The sequence below is a fragment of the Ctenopharyngodon idella genome, chromosome 8, assembly GCF_019924925.1.
Source record: "Ctenopharyngodon idella isolate HZGC_01 chromosome 8, HZGC01, whole genome shotgun sequence".
Taxonomy (NCBI): domain Eukaryota; kingdom Metazoa; phylum Chordata; class Actinopteri; order Cypriniformes; family Xenocyprididae; genus Ctenopharyngodon; species Ctenopharyngodon idella.
Window position 1 is genome coordinate 16937511 of NC_067227.1, and position 17514 is coordinate 16955024.

The 17514-nt window shown below is 37.5% G+C and overlaps 1 protein-coding gene across 1 annotated transcript; it reads right to left on the reverse strand.

Annotated features, from left to right (window-relative positions):
• Positions 1-38: 38 nt before the first annotated feature.
• amigo1 (adhesion molecule with Ig-like domain 1) lies at positions 39-9148 on the reverse strand. Its single transcript, XM_051903117.1, has 2 exons — positions 7902-9148; positions 39-5292 (listed from the first exon to the last, which is right to left on the reverse strand). Exon 2 carries the CDS (start codon positions 5196-5198, stop codon positions 3684-3686), a length of 1515 nt encoding a protein of 504 aa, XP_051759077.1. The 5' UTR covers positions 5199-5292; positions 7902-9148; the 3' UTR covers positions 39-3683.
• Between the last annotated feature and the right edge of the window lie 8366 nt (positions 9149-17514).

Genomic DNA, 17514 nt, shown 5'->3' on the forward strand with positions numbered 1-17514 from the left:
GTCTGATTAAACGAAGTATAAAGAACAGGCAAAAACAGTCAATTTCATTTTTATTTTATTGATAAATAATACTTCTCACAGGTATACGTCCATGTGGACTGCTGATCCAGAATCAGTTTCAGTTTTCAGGAATACACGCCACCCGGCACTCATCAGTCTCGTATTTGACATTCAGACTAAATAAGCTTTAACAGCGAGGCCTCTAGCTCTAATGCTGGACCTGACATTTCTGTTCTCGCTCTCAGAGACTAGTAATGATAGCTGAGACTTTAGATCTCAAACCTTTTAGAATTCGCACGGTTTATTAGCAAAATCTAAGTATATCAGGATTCTTGCTTACTAAGAATTGGTACTGATATGTCTGCATTACTGTGATTTTGTAGATTTGTGTTGGTTTACCTCTGTTTTTATGTGCTCAAATATAGTTTACTGTCACAAACTATAAAATGCCCAATGATCGCTTGTTTTGAGTTCTGTTCTGTTAATCTAGAGTTTTAATAGTCTACATGTGTTAGCATAGGACAGAAGGGACTTGATATAGTCTCTAGTACCAAGAGTGCAGAGTTTTAGGCCCGTTCACACCGAGAATGATAACTATATTAGTGTCCACCCCTACGGATTCTGATTGGTTGTCAATGTTTTTATCGTTCATCAAATTGAAAATATCTGAAAGTGATTCCAACGATATCATTCTTCTGTGTCGTTATTGTTATTGTTGACGTCTGGACTCCATTATTCTCAAAAAATTAGAATGACTATTAAACCTTTATAGTTATCGTACTATGTGTGAACAGTACTAAAGCTAATATTGCACAGTTTTGTGAGTCAGCATTAGCAGAAGTACTTCTAATATTGTCCATCTTGACCTTCTGAGAGGCTGCAAGTCAACAAGAAATCAAAATTCACCCTTTTTACTTTCTTAACGCACATTTCATGTTTTATTTTGAATGATTTGTTGGTTATTTCAAGGAAAAAACTCATTGCTCTAACTTGACCTTCCTCTGATGCAACTTTTTCATGGATGTCACATGGGTTATAACAGCCACTTTTCACAATCCAATCAATTTCCTATCCTAAATTGTTTTTTCTTGTTGAATATCATGTTTCAATTGGAAATATAGCTGATTACAAAAGTCAAATGGGTTGAGAACGGCGATTCACGCTGACTTTAGAAATTTAAACAATGAATGCAACAATGAATGTAAAGTTTTGGTACTTGATACAGTCTGTGATGCTTCTTGAGATTTAATTTACTGACACTAAAAAATCTCAATTTATGTGCCTAAATAACAACATGTATTAGACAAATAGATGATCAGATTTCAAAATACATGACAGAAAAAAACCTTTACAGTCAGTGTCATTAAAATAGGTTTACCAATATCCTACAGTCACAAGTGGAATCTAGACAACTGTATAGGAACAACAATACACAGAAGAACAAGGAATTCAGTCTCTTTGGAACCTCAAGGGGGGAAAAAGGCTACCTAAAATGACACAATCTCATAAACACTGTAAAAACAAACACTGTTTACACATACAAAAAGCACAGATGTACTGTCAAATGCTGAGTAATGAACAGTGGTCTTTCACAAGAACTCTGCTCGTAGCGAAATAGCCAAGGACACACTTTAGAAGAACACACACACGACAGGGGGCGAAAAGCTGCTGCATGTGGTTTTAGGGGGAGCACTTGGCTTTTCTTTCTCTTTGCAAGCAGACCACAGAGATCTCAGGCCTCCTCCCACAGTGCTTGTGATGGTAAGGCCTTTCCCTCCCCTCAACACTAATTTTGGATTGCAGCTGGAGAGATGTGTAAGAGAGACCGCAACTGTCCATGACTGCAGTCTGCCATAGCTGCTATTATCTGTCATTCCCTCTCCCTGAGATAATACTGTTTGTGAGTTCATCCACCGATCAAACATTTAATAGCTTCACCCACTCCCTCGCTCGCAAAACAGGATGTAATTACGATGTTACTAGGGAAAGAGGTCGAAGGAAACTAAGATTGCTCCTGCTGAACCCAATCAGACCCTGTTATAAATATGTGGTTATGGTTAACGCATGAGATTTGACTGATTTCTTTCCAGGAACAGAAGAATGGAAGCAGAATTCCAAGAATTAAGGGTTCTAGACATGGTGTACACAACGCTGGACGTTCTAGAACAGCCTTATCATGGCTTTCAAGTCCACCAGGACAATAATGTTGTAACAGAAATGCGTATTGTTGATATATGATTGGAATGGATCTACACACATCTTCCTTGAGCACAGCAGGCAAGCTTTATGCATTACATTATGAGTCATTCATAGCATTCTCATTTAGATACCTATGGCATTGTTTATTCAACTATAATATCGGTCTTTGAGAGATCACTGCTATATGCCTGTAGTAATAATTTAGAATACAAGAACATGAGGGGGATTGACTAATCACCGCGTTTTGACCTGAGTTCAACCTTGATTTTAATTCATTCAGAAAACGTATTTAAATTATAATGGTTAAAGTTAAAAAAAAAAAAATCCCTCAGCCTTTGGCTTTTATGTGATGAAGATTACATCAGCGCTTCAAGGGCTCAAAAAAAAAAAAAAAAAAAAAAAATGACATCCATTCTGACAATGGATGAGTCAGCACTGACTCCAACCACCACAAGTGCAAATGAACGCAGAGTGAGAAGAGGTCTGAGTGTCCGAAACTGTTTTGGCTGATCAATCCAGGCTCAAATCATTATAGCTTTAGAGATGAGAATGCGACACACCATTCTATTAAAAGATTGCATTATATGTCACTTTCTGGGTGTCGTGACAGATTCTATGAATTTTTGCGAGAGTTAGCCAAAATCACAATTTTTTGGTGCTGTATTTACATATAGTTTGATATACTGTAAGATGTAGTTACAATTTTGTGATTGGAATCAAACATTTAAATGTAAAGACAATTATATATATCTATCTAAAATTGCTAATGAAATTGGACGGAAAGAGTCTAGATTCAACCAGCCAATCCAGTTTGATAAGGATTTTATTTTTCCATAGCCATATATCAGTAATTGGTAATTATATAAGTATCATCATATGGGTGTTACATAGTCACTCAGTTCACTGTTCAACTCTTTCATTCACAAAAAAACTAGCAATGTGCCATAGAGACAGATACTTTTCCATCATTTTCTTGTGACTGTACTATCAAGTGCATTGCTTTCCCCCTGCAGTGACCAACGGCATATGGCTTTACATAAAGTGGTAAGGTCGGTCAGTTAGCATAAAGGTGGTAAATATGATTAGCTACAAGGGCTTCATTCTATGCTATATTCTTCTTAACATTAGCAGTCTGCAAAGCTCATGCTTATGATGCGATTATATAGTGGATGTATTAATGTTTCTCAACCTAGCCTCCTAGCTTGATCATTGAGAAATTGCAGATTGCATGTGATGTTTACCCAGACTACCTCTAGTCACACTTAGTCGGCCTAAACTCACAGGAACATCTAAACACTCCAAGTTTAGATTCCACTAATATGGCAAGACCTTTTCACAGTATATACTTAAGTGCTACAGATTAAAATGCTGGAAAGGTTTTGCAGAAACAGCCAAACACTGAGGATGGCAAACTGTACTTCAGTCTCTTTGTCCGAGAAAGTCACAACAATGAACTGTCTCCAGCCAAAAATACACATCCTCCCTCAGACTACAATGGGAGTATCAGAAAAGACAGAACTAATTGAGTCTGCCACCGATTTCTTCCGCTTTCCTTTTCCCTGCATGGCCTCCTCATCTACTTCTTCCTCTCCATTAGGATTCACTTTTCCGTTCTGTCCCTGCAGGTCCTTGGGGTCTATGAAGGCCACGTGCCTGTTGAGCTCTGCTTTGGTTGCCATATCGTCGTGCGTCGGGGTGGCGCTGAGCATGGAGGAGTGGATGCTGTCTTCATGATGATTCTTCGATTTGCCCTGGTCGGGACAGCAGAAGCAGCGACAGGGCGTCAGGTACAGATAGATAAGAACCAGGACCACGCTAGCCAGGCAACCCACCAAGGTGGTGTAAGCAGTGTTGAGGGTGTCGCCGTTGCCACTGAGGGTAAAGTTGTGGACTTTGACCACCACGTAGAGCGTTTCGTTGAGGTATTCACTCACGGCGAAGCAAGTGTACACACCTGAGTCCTCAGGTCGGATTGATTTTATCTCAAGTCTGCCATCTGGGAGAACCACAGCGCTGTGGTTATTGCCAGGAGATAACAAGATGTTTCCAGGTAGCATCCATGTCTTTAACATGTCCCGATGCCGGGTGTCACAGCCAAGGGTGAGTGTCTGGTCCAAATAAGCTTCTTCGTCAGTTTCTTTAAACGTGCTGCAATTCATATGAGTGTTGAGATCATACAAACGCAGCACCCGTTTATCCGGGCCGGGATGCACACAGGTGTGGTCGTCCTTGAAGTCTAGAGCCGAATTGAGTCGTCGGATATACCAGTGAGCCATCAAACTGTACAGCTCACAGTCGCAGATGAGGGAGTTGTTGTGGAAGTATAGCCCGTTCTTGATCCAGGCCGGTAGTGCCTGGAGGTCATGAATGGGGAGAACTTTGATCCGATTGGAAGACAAGTCCAACAGGCTCAGCTTGTCCAGTCGGTTCTTGTCCTTGAGGAGCTCCAGGGGGAAGCGGGACACCAGGTTCTGGCTCAGGTAGAGCTTCTGCAGGCTGTCGAGGCCCGAGAAGGCCGTGCGGTCGATCTGCGAGATGTGATTGTTGTAGAGCAGCAAAACCTCCAGATCTGTCAGTGGCTCGAAAATTAACTCGTCTAGCTGTCGCAGATTATTTGACGACAGATCCAAGAAGCGCAGTTTTCTTACGAAAACGAACGCCTCCGAAGAGAGGAACGACAAACCGTTGTGGCTGAGCAAGAGGTTGTGGAGTTTGGGGAGTTTGTGCTTGGTCCACTGTGCACGTAGTCCGGTTATCTCATTAAAACTAATGTCAAGCACAGCTGTGTAGTTAGGCAGGTCGGATGGAACCATCGTCAGGTTCATCTTGGAGCAGCTGACAATGTTACTGGCGCATATGCACATTTTGTGACAATTCAGAGTCGATCCTCTGGTCCTGGGGATCAGTGCAAGAATAAAGGACAAGCAGACAGCCCGCCTAATGCACCACTTAATGGAAGGGGGCATTTCTGACATGCAGTTAGAATGTGGATGTTGCATAAGTCAGAAAATCCTCTTCAATAATGTGGCTGTTTAAATCCTTTCCACACTGTTTGGAGGAACAGCCTGTGGGACTGATGAGGCAAATTTAGAGCTATAAGACAAAAAAAGAAACAAGAGTGTTTATGTACTTTTTTTTTATATATATATATATATATATATATATATATAAAAAAAAAAAAAAAACAACAACACAGAATTGCCTCAAAATGTTAACCTGTTCAGACCCAGTGTCCATTTCAATTTAGAGTTTTTTTTTATTTTTTCGTCATTTAGTAATCAAATCAAAGATTTTTTTATAATTATAACTAATATATTTATATCTTAAAACTAGTATTATTAAATAAGACTTTTACTAATTTACACTGATTTCTTTTTATTTGATGTCCGTTAATGTCTCATATAAAAAAGAGGTATAATATATACATGAATGTATATATCTCATCTTAACCAAAACTGATTCAGATTATCTGCAGACCATGCCTGATAAGTTATCAAATGGATATTTTGTATTCAAAAACATATGCCTGTAAAAAAAGCAACAGATGTAAGCTACTGAATTACACTGCTTATGACTGACATTCGACTTGTATGTCTCTTTGGAAACACGCCAAAGTTGTGGGTGGTGTGACACTGTGAGCTGGTCACCGAAAAGGTGCAGGTTTGAGAGGATGATCCAAGGGACCGTCCATGTAACATACTTGGCAATGTAAATGACATTTATTGTTTTTTTTGCTTGTTATTTTATCATCTTACACAGATGAATGTGTTTACTTTTATATTTTACCTTCATGTGCTTCCAGCAATGAAATTCAAAATCAACATTAAGTTTCATATATATAAAATCGAATTTTATACAGTTTTGAATGTCAATGTTAACTGCTCGGCCAAAAAAATTCGCTTTGGATTTAAATAGGCAAATGCTTAAGAGTCTATGATTGGATCATTATTGCAGTGATTATTATATTATTATATGATGTTATAATTTGGCAATAGTTCTTTTAACCCTAACTGATGGAGAGTGTAGCTTTTCATTTCTTAAACAACCATGTAAGACACATTATGGCCATATTCTAGGATGACAATGTCAAGACTCATCAGGCTCAAATCGTGAAAGAATGATTGGGAGGGAGCATGAAGAATCATTTTCACACATGAATTGGCACCTCTGAGTCCAGACCTTAAATTCATTGAAAGTCTTTGGAATGTGCTGGAGTAGACTTTACAGAGTGCTCACCTCTTGCATTGTCAATACAAGATCTTGACCAAAAATTGATGCACCTCTTGATGGAAATAAATGTTGTGATGTTATTTCCATCAAGAGGTGCATCAATTTTTGGTCAAGATCTTGTACTGACAATGTAAGAGTCAGAGTCTCTATAAAGGTGCCAATTTGTGTGTGAAAATGATTCTTCATGCTCCCTCCCAACCATTCTTTCACAATTGTTTAAGAAATAAAAAATACACGCTCCATCATTTAGGGTTAGAAGAACTGTTGCCAAACATATAACATGCTAATCACTGCAATAATGATCCAATCATAGACTCTTTAAGCATTTGCCTATTTAATCCAAACAGGGTTAGTGTATTTAATACAGGCCAATTTATTTTCAATAGAAATTTTATTTAATTTTAATTTGTTTTAAAATATAACCTGATCCCTGAACCTTTCAGAACTACGTCCAACATGCCCATTAAAATTTAAATATCAAAGATGCATGATCATTATCTCTCTCTTTTTTTATTTTTATTTTCTTTTAAACCGGGCTTTTAGAACATGTTATCTGGTAAAAGCTCATCATTAGCTGCTCCAAGCTGGCAGAGCGTCTTGGACCAGCAACAAACCAGCTACCATCTGGTCAAGGTGGTCAAACTAGTGCTTGTTACATGGTGGCTGGTCAACGAGCTAGCTTGCCACATATAATGCAGCAACTAAACCACTATGGATTTTCCAACAAGGTTTTTAAACAGAAATAAAGCACGGTCTTGTTGTGTGTCCCTTGGAATAATTCGGATCTGAACGGGTTAAGGTAACATGAATGAATGTGAACACAGTATTGTCAGGACAAGCGCGCGCTCAATCTAATGCATGCGCATAGGTTTACAAACAAGCTCTGACCTATTCATTCAGATAAGAGTACATGGCGCACATGGCGGAACAGCAATGGGTCTGTGTTTTAATAATTTATTCAAATGTTTTATTTAATTAGGCCTACATCTCTCATGCCCGTAAAAAACTAATTTGACAAACGCTCCCAGGCAAAACTCATTGCAAGTGTTAAGATCTCTGGTATGGCCTCTACGGACTGAACATGGTGTAGCATTGCACCATTTAGCCTACCGTATGCATACAGTCACCGGTTATTTTAATGGGATTAAAAAAAATACACAGTACGAAAAAAAACCTGCATACATATATTACCTGCATACTGTTGTGCCTAAAAAAATGTTATTTCAAAGAAAAAAAAAATATTTTCACCCGTTTCACATTACAGCAGAGTGACACGTCTTTCCCATTTAAAGAAAAGAAAAACGGAAACGACGAGGAAGAGGTGTAGTCTTCAGAGAGACTGAAAATAAAATCTTTTACAGCTCGGACGCAGAGCGAAATATGATGGCAGACCCACTGATAGAAAATAACATGGGCAAGAATAAGATTACGTAAAGAAATAGACTCACTTAACGCCATATCTCAGTACTAACCTTGAGATGTATCACCGGAAAGACACATGAATCCCTTTAGAAAGTCCATTTCCTAAGGAGCGCCAGAGCTTTTCTTTGATGCAGTGTGCCTGAACGGGTGTAAATAAGCCCGCCGCAGCGCACACACCTCTGATCAGCAGCAGCATCTCTTCATGGGCGCATGAGCAGACCTGCACACACACACACACACACACACACACACACACACTCCCAACGGCTCCTAGCCTACTGGAGCACTTGAGTCTGTGTCCGCATAGGCGAAGCATCCGCGGTCCATCTTTCAGGCTCACTGGCGGCGTGTTCTCGTTGAGTTACATCCTACTTAATTGCAACATTTATTTTTTTCAGCTGAATGAGCACATGTATTTTATGAAAGAATTACGTCTTTTCTTTAATAAAAAAAAAAAAGAAAAAAAAAAAGAAAATAGGCCTAGTATTCCTGGTCAAAATCGTAACCGGCGGGAAACAACAACAACAACAAAAATTTAAATCAGTCAAATATTTTTCAGTTAGTCAACAAGAGCCTATAGGAAAGCTGTAAACTATTTATGTATGTATGTAGCATTATGTCCTATGTATGTATGTACTGTATGTTGGAAAATCCAGTTTATAGTGGTAGCTGGTTAAACAGCAAATGATTGGCTTACACCATCTTATACCAGCTAGAAGCCAACACAGTAGCATCTTAAAATGGATTTTCTAACAGGCATTAGGCAATTGCAGGGGAATGGAAATGATAATCAAAAAATATGTTTTCTTTACACTTTTGTTTAATGTAAGCAATTAAAATTGTATTATATTATTATCAATATTAGAGCTTTTAAATATGATACACATCATAGTAAAAGATAAATATCAAAAGAAACTTGTCACTTATAACAAACATCAAGCAATAATCTCTTACGCAAGGGAGTATGTAATTCTCTTCCATGAAAACCCAGGAGAGTAGGCGACAGGCTGACACTGATGCTCCTGCAGGTTTGTAATTGCACTCTCGCATACGTAATTGCATTAGTCCGGTCTTTAATTAATTGCCTTTCTCCTTTTGTCTAACAGAATTTCTCTCAAAACAACTTCCCATGAATAAAAGTCTCTGGATGCATCATGTTAACTAAAAATGCCAGAAATAAATAATTCCACAACTTCCCAGAATAGAGCCGCAGTGACTAATTTGCTAGACACATCTTACTGATATCTGATACTGATATTTTAGCTTTACTGATACTGAGATCGCTTGTCTTCTCTGCTGACATGTTCTGTATGAGTTTATGTCTGCATGACTGGTTGATTTGGAGGGTTATTGTGTCCAATTGGATGACAGAGTGTTGGCAAAATTCATGTTCTTGCAATAACCATTGACACTGAAGACCTGCAAAACAGCATCAGGCTCTTTTTTGTCACTCTTTTCTCTCTCAGTTTCTCTCTCCAGCGGGAGCTTTTGAACTGTTCCATAAATCTCAGAGCTGGAGAACAAAGGTGATCACAGTAGGTGGGCTGGAGATGTTGCAGCACTAAAGGATGAATCCATATAATCCTCAATAAATCTATCTCCCATTATCTAAAGCTTCCCAAATGCACAAAGATTTATTAACACCTACATTATGCTTCTTGCTTCACATTAAAGGATTGTAGAGACTATATTGATTATAACAGAGTTAGAGTAGGCCAAATTATACATGCATCAGGAACACAAAAGGAGATTTTTTTGTCCATACAATGAAAGCCAATGACTTTCACTATAGACCAAAATAAAAATATCTCTTTTTGTGTTCTGTTCACCTTATGCATGTATTATTTGGCCTACGCTAACTCCTGTTTTCATTTATAATCAATATAGACTCCACAATACTTTAATGAGAAGCATGTTGTTTTGGACCCCATTGACTCTCACTATATGGGCAAAAACATTTGAAATATTCTTTATGTCATACAGGTTTGAAATGACATAAAGGGGAGTATATGATGACGGAATTTTCCATTTTTAGTGAACTGTCATTTTAATAATCTAAATAAAATGAAGAAACATGGAAAAATATAATGGAGATTTAATGTTTCATGAACCCAAGACTATGATGGACCAAAAACACACATTCATTGTGTCTGTTAGGACTTAAAGACCAGGGTTGAGTGCAAGGGAAAACTGCCAGCAGGATACATCTTATATTATTATCACTGCTGAAGTGTGAACAACCAACAAGATAAATTAGGATGCCAAACAAAAACCATACATGGACATGGACAGACAGGAGACAGACAGGAGCCCAGATGTAGTCTGGGAAAGAACTGAACTACTAAAAATTTGAAGGTGATACTGCACAGATCCACAAGTATCCACAGGCTTCAGATTAGGCCTGAGATTGAGCCTCCATTAGCCTCTTCATTAGCCCATATGAACTGAAGAATTCTCTGTGTTTTTGCAGTCACTTTCTTGCGTAATTAACCATAGTAAAATATCTAGCAGACGCCAGCAGTCCAGTGTGTTTGTGCTCAGAATCATTAATGTTCAATTGGACTCCTGCTCCTGCTGTGGAGGGAACAGTGTTGCCTGGCAACTGTTGTGGTTTTACATGAGCCGTGGCGGTTGGGTTGCCCACCCTCTGATTGTTGTTGGGATATCTGTTTAGCCGGGGTTTACCAGGGAGGAAGACAACAGATATAGTGAAAGCAAAAAAAGAAAAAGAAAAATATGAAGAAAAACTGCCCTTGACATTGCAAGTCACAATAAAGGATGCTCACCGTTTGTTTATAAATTAGCATTTATATATATCGAACTGAGAGAGATCGTCTTTCCTTTTCTATTCTTGCTCTCCAACAATTACTCATCCCTCTAACAATAGCTTGCAATGCTAAGTAGACAAATTGATCCCTGTGTTGTCTCCACAATGGTAAACAGAGCTATAGTCAATGTCTGTGCCCCACCTGGCCAACACATGCAGATGGTAAACACATACATTGGTCCCCGGCAGGTGCATTTGATATCAGTCATTGATGTATAGAAACAGCCAAACCTGAGTGTGAAAGGGTCAGTAAAAGAGATAAATAATACGTTCACATCTAAGAGCACTGCAAAAAGCAGTTTTATTGTTTTATGAATCAGTATTTTTGTCTTACTTTCCAGTAAAATATCTAAATATTCTTAAAACTTTATAATAAATAATGGCATCACATTTTTTTCTTACTATATTTGCAATGTTTTTGTGTTTTAAGCATGCTAAAAGCTAAAAACATGCCAAACCAAACAGTGGGTTAACGAAAAGTAGTCATACCTCCAGTCTTCAGTGTCACATGATCCTTCAGAAATCATAATATGCTGATTTTGTGCAATTACTATCAATGTTAACAACACCTGTTCTGCTTAATATTTTTATGAAAAATGTGATGCATTTCTTTCAGGATTTTGATGAATAGAAAGTTCAAAAGAACACTGTGGAAAAATGATCGTGATTTTAACGGTAAAAGACTGTAAAAATGCTATGGTGAAAAACTGTAAATTGGTTAACAAAGTTTCCATACGGTGAATAACTGTAATAGATCTAACTGTACATTTAATGTAATTTTACAGTAAAATACCATTAAATGTAGTTTTTGGAAGTGAAAAAGAACAAGTCATTGTATAATTTACAGTAAAACTTTCCCAGAATTCCCTGCGTGACACTTAAAATTTGATGCATTTTTGTTGAAATAACTGTTTTTTTCTTAGTTTTTTCTAATCAGTTATGTACATTAGTGTTTTATGTTACATCTGATGTTGTTAAATTAATGTTTATTGCATTTTTTTTAATGTCATGTATGTTACCATGATGGTGTTTAGTGTTTGTGTGAATGACACTACCTTCATATATTAGTATTAACCTTCCTCAGCCCAATGGAAAAGCTGCTTGTGATGAACTTTGATTAATCATGTGACTCTCATCACCACTGTGTTTGGTGGTTGTCAGTCTATTATAAAGGTACGCAACAGATATTAGTTCTTCAATAGGTTGGTAAATTATGAAATACAGTATTTTACTGTAAATTTAAGTTTAATCCGTAAAACCTAAAACGTTGTTAAGATAAATTTCTGGCAACCACAGCTGCCGTTTTTTTTTTTTTACCGTAAATTCTTTTTAAAGATTTTTTAAAAATTGAAATAGAAGTCATTTCTAAAATTATTAATGTCTTTACTGTCACATTTGATCAATTTAATGTGTCTTTGCTGAATACAATTATTACTCTCTTTCAAAAAAAAAAAACAACAACTTTTGAACGGTATGTGTAGACATATTCTCTGAAAATAAAATCTATATTATCTTAAAAATTTTCCTTCTCAAGTAAATGTATCTTGTTTTCAGGATGTTTTATTAATTATTGATATCATTAAGCATTTTATGGAAGTATTTTAATGATTTGCAGTCAATTATTACTATATATTTTTTGTTAAATGACCTTGTCGCTTTCCAGCAACAGTCAAGGCTGAGCAACAACAGTCAAAGCAATGTGAATAATACATAACTTCTAAATACACCAGACAAATGCTGGTTATTTATAACATAATTAGACTGACGAGGGTAACAATAGAGGAGCAGGTGCTTTATTCATGGGGGCAGTTCCCCTTCTGCAGTATTTTCTTCCAGCTTCCAGGGGAGAGCTCAGTCAATGATCCAGAATTATCTGTTGCTTCATTATAACTGCAGGGATTTTGTCTTTCTTTAGTGGATTGATCGATTTGCAGCTCCTCTAAGAGGTATTCGCTTAGGGCCTGTCTTACACGAGATCTTTTTAAATCTGTGGCTTCATGGTGGTTCAAAGTGCACTTAAGAACCCAAGGAGCAGCTAATGCTTAATAGCTTATGTGCATTTTATGTGCATATAGCACTTTCTCTTCATCTTTCTCAGAATTCACTGCTTATTGATGGAAAACTTGGAGACTGCAATGATCAGAATGCCTTTTCTGAGTTTGCCCCAAGATGAATTAGTCAAAAATTGGCATGATGAATTTGTCAAACTGAATGAGACACATATGCATCCACAACTTATTATATTCCAAGTGTTAACGCAGAAGGCTACGTCAATGATTACTCTGATTTTGCTGTTGTTTTCCAGATCAACGGCACTATGAAGGCTCATTATTCAGCACAGACAGGAAGTCGCCCCCATCCTCAGCTAATAACTAAGATTTGTTAAATGGGCTGGAGAGATTTTGCACCTGCTTTTTGGACCTAGTTGTTATCACTGGTAAGAGACTGTCCCTCTGCCTGAATATGCTGCTTCAAAGACACTCTGCCAAAAGATTTTTACTGAGAGAGGCACACTGCTAGACTTAGTTCACTCTCCCACTCATCTCTTGTTCAGTCAGTGGTTGCACTGCAAGCATATGTGAAAATAAACATTCCTCTTAATGAGTCTCAGACTAACGCTCTCTAGGTCAGCACGAAGAGCATATTTCTGAGCCAAAGCTTTTGTTTTTAGTTTTTATGGTAAATTATAGCACTGAAAGTTGGCAGACAAGTGTAGCATTGGAATTCTGGGTACAGTAAGGAGCCATTCAAACAGAACGCCATCTTTAAGGATATAATTTTTCCTCTGGCTTTTGGATCATTGCAGAAAATAAGCTCTGTGACCAACACAATTTTATGATTCTTACAAGCTTTGTTCATCATGATACTCTTCACAAATTAACACAAGTTTTATGAATTTTGAAGCCAAAATACAATAGCCAGAAGTAAAAAGCTAAACGCAGGCTGTAAACAAACTACACCACTGTCGCATGACTTCAACGTCACCAACATTATGCTTTCGAAAACTCTTTTGGAAAAATGTTTTCCCTGAAAGTTTGAGGCTGTAATTACAGACTAGTGACGAGTTTAGCAGTTTAATGTCCTCGAAAACATCTGTAGTCCCGTTTAGCCACTTGTTAGCAACTTCTCATTTAAAGACAAGGAAAAGCTTTAAAAAATTACAAGAGGGTATTATTAATGATGTATTTGATGTCATAGAATAAAACGTGAAAATATCTTGAACATGTGTTTACCACAGACCTTATTTCAAGCAAAAAAAAAAAAAAAAAAACCCACTGACTACAGGACGATGGAATCAGAAGTGCTAAAATGCTAACTCATTTCTATCGCACTCTATTGCTAAGCACTTACAATGCTTGCCCTGCCCACTGTTTCTTCTGATTGGTCCAGTGATTTGACTGCGACTGGGCATACCATTCTGCGACATTTCCTGCTTGCAGTCTGCAAAAGCCATTGTCATGTATTTAATAGTTTCAAATATTGTGATTATGAAAGCAGAATTGCCTCCTGGTCTGAGACATTTGAGACATTACAGGAAAGGAAATACATTCGCTCATGGCTGAAGATTTACGAGCCATTTCAGGCCACAAAACCACATCATTTCTCTCCAGTACAGCAGCATCCAATCAGGCTAATGTAATAACCCAGCCATCTATCCTCAGATGCCATCTGCAGCTTTCATGCACTCTTAGAAAAAAAGGGAACCCTATATAGAATCCTAACGTTCTTGACTCAATTTTAAAGAACCCTTTATGCCAAAATGGTTCTATATTAGGAGAAATGTCTCTAATGATTCCATAATACTTTCATGTTTAACGGGTTATTTTAAAGTATGTTTACAAGCTGTTTAATTCATTTAATTTACTTAAAACTAAAAATAAATTCAAATCAAATTAATTAATTAAAACTAAATTCATGAAATGATCCCATGATGGGAAACCCCTAAAAGGTTATATAAAAGCTGTAGGCTCATATGAAGCGCCTGACAGAACCCTTTGAGATAGTTCACCCAAAAATGAAAATTCTGTCATCATATACTCACCCGAAAAAAGTTCCAAACCTGTATGAATTTCTTTGTTCTGCTGTACACAAAGAAAGATAGTTGGAAGAATGTCAGTAACCAAGCAGATCTCGCCCCACATTGACTACCATAGTAGAAAAAAAAAATACTATGGTAGTCAATGGGGGCGAGATCTTTTTGGTTACTGACATTCTTCCAACTATTTTCCTTTGTGTACAGCAGAACAAAGAAATTCATACAGGTTACTTGAGGGTGAGTAAATGATGACAGAATTTTCATTTTTGGGTGAACTATCTCTTTAAGGTTCTATACAGAACCTTTTCTTCTAAGAATGTAGGGCTGCGCCCGAATTCGCACACTCTCTAATAAGTAGGTACCTAAATAAGCAATTACTTCATTCATAAATCCTTTCTGTGGCCTCATGGGATTGCAAAGTGTCCATCATATGCACATTTCAGAATCTCCCCTGAGGTCATCTGGGTACTTTTTGCCTACTCTTTTATTAGTACTGTGAATTTGGACATACTTTTGTCACATACTGTTTCACACATACTATGTTGGGAAGTATGCAATTTCGGATGCAGTCTAGGTCTTTACAAATTTAAAAAGAGTTTAAATATAAAAAAGGAAAAAAAAAAGAAAAATCTCATCAGGCCAACGACCAACTTTGAACAAATCAGACCATCCAAATAACAACTTGTCAAAGAAGTGTAAAATTGACATATCTTTGAGCACAAGATTAAGAACTCTGACCATCATAATGTCATATTTTCATTAAAATATTCCTGAAGTGGCATTTGCAGGCATGAATGAATGAATGAATGAGTTAATTAATTAATAAAATTTCGAAATGGTCACATAACACATGAATGTTGTTTTGTAACACATAAGCAGGCTCACCTGTGTTTAAGTGACCCCTCTGTGAGGGCAGCAGGTGTCTTATTTAACAGAAGTTCAAACCGATAACAGAGTGACACTGTGTCCTGGTGGTTTAATTCAATGCAGGATCAAATGTCCTGTTTCCTGCCTGTGTTTTTCTTGGACTGCGGTCTTTATTTATTTATCACTAGGCTTGAATAATGAAAAATAGGTAAGTCACTGCAGCAAATGCGCCCAGGGAACATGAAACAGCAGGGCGTGTCTCAAAGTGCAGGACATCCCATCCTTCACCCCGCAGAGGCAACAGAATCAGTGAAGAATCATGTCTTGGTGTCATTTGATTCGGTACATGTCTGCATGTGTGTGCAGACATTTACCCTGAAAGATCTTGCTTATTATCGCCATGTTCAAAACAAAAACATAAAAGTGTTTTAAACCACAGCATCCATAATGAGAGTTTCCCTCATTCCCTGGAACAAGATATTGATCAGATTGTACAAGTCAATCATATGAATGGCATATAAAGAAAACTGAATAGAAAAAGACATGGTATTTTGGTGGATTTAGGTGGTTCAGCTAGAATTTATTCAATCATTTTTACCCTCCCAATAACACTTATATCCCTGTCTATCTGCCCACGTTTTAATTTTCATTCTGATCTTTCTCTTGCTGACAATAGCAGATGGTCGTCTGCCAAAAGTTGCATGTTCTTAAGAAGCGGCCCAGATGATTTTCTCCTGCTGTGATCTGTGACTGTAGACTCCACCCCCTCACATAATGACTAGTTTGATTATGCAATGGCTGTGTCCACTAATGCCAATGAGAAAGAGTAGAATTGTGTTACTCTGACTAAGAGAGTATATGCTAATGTGTGCATCTGCATATATGAGAGAGAATGAGGCCTCTATATTTCTGTTCCTTCCCAGCATGCATCTCTCTCAAGCATGACATTCAGCTGGCTGCAAGTTTGTGATGACTGAGGATCACAGCCAACACGTTATTGATTATTGCACAATAAACCGCCAAGTGTTCTGACTGATGGCTAAGATTCCTGTGGATTTACAAGATAATTATCCCTCTAATTGCAGGATTAATGGAGCCCATTGTGCAGATGCAGAACTTATGTGTTATTAATGAACATGTGGCACTGTTTAGAGAAACCCAACAATGAAATTTCCCATCAATAGACCTGAGATGCTGTATTTAATTTGACACAAATTAAAACAGTGAGGGACAGACTTACAGGTTTTCAAAATGTTGTACTGTAAAGCCCCTTGTTTATGTATAATTTTAATTGTGATTAATCGTTTGACAGCACTATTGTTAATATAATTCTTTGTTTATGTAAAATAAAATGACTCTTTAATTATATAGTCCCTTTGGTTATAAAGTGAAGCTGACCTGCAAAGTCTCCAATGGGCTCTCTTGAAAGACAAATGAATGATTGTACCTCTAAAAATGGTCTAAAAGCAGAGAGATCTTAACTTAAGAGTCCCTTCAGATCAAGCTCCATGTGATGGGCACAATGTGTCCCTGAAGGCCCTGGCAACTATGAGCTTATGTAATCAGAACACAGACTGTGCTGTAATGTATTTATTCAGTTGCAATACCTCCACATAATCATTCAGCAGAAGCTGCAGATTTGGGAAGCAGTCCATTTTTCATAAGCTTAAGCATTGGTTTATGTCTCTTTCACTCTCAGGAACTCTGGGAACAGTTCCCTATGTATATTTTTTAGCAATTATGTGTACACTCATGAAAAAGGTACATTAAACTCTATAAAAAAAAACAGTTTACAATGGTGATAGATTGGGCGGATAATAGTAAAGAAGGTCGTTGCACTCCAGTGAATCTGCTGCTTGTAACAGGAACACAGCAGCTTGAACAAACTGTTACAAAAACAAAGTTCTCTTTGTTTATCTTCATAGAGAATGTT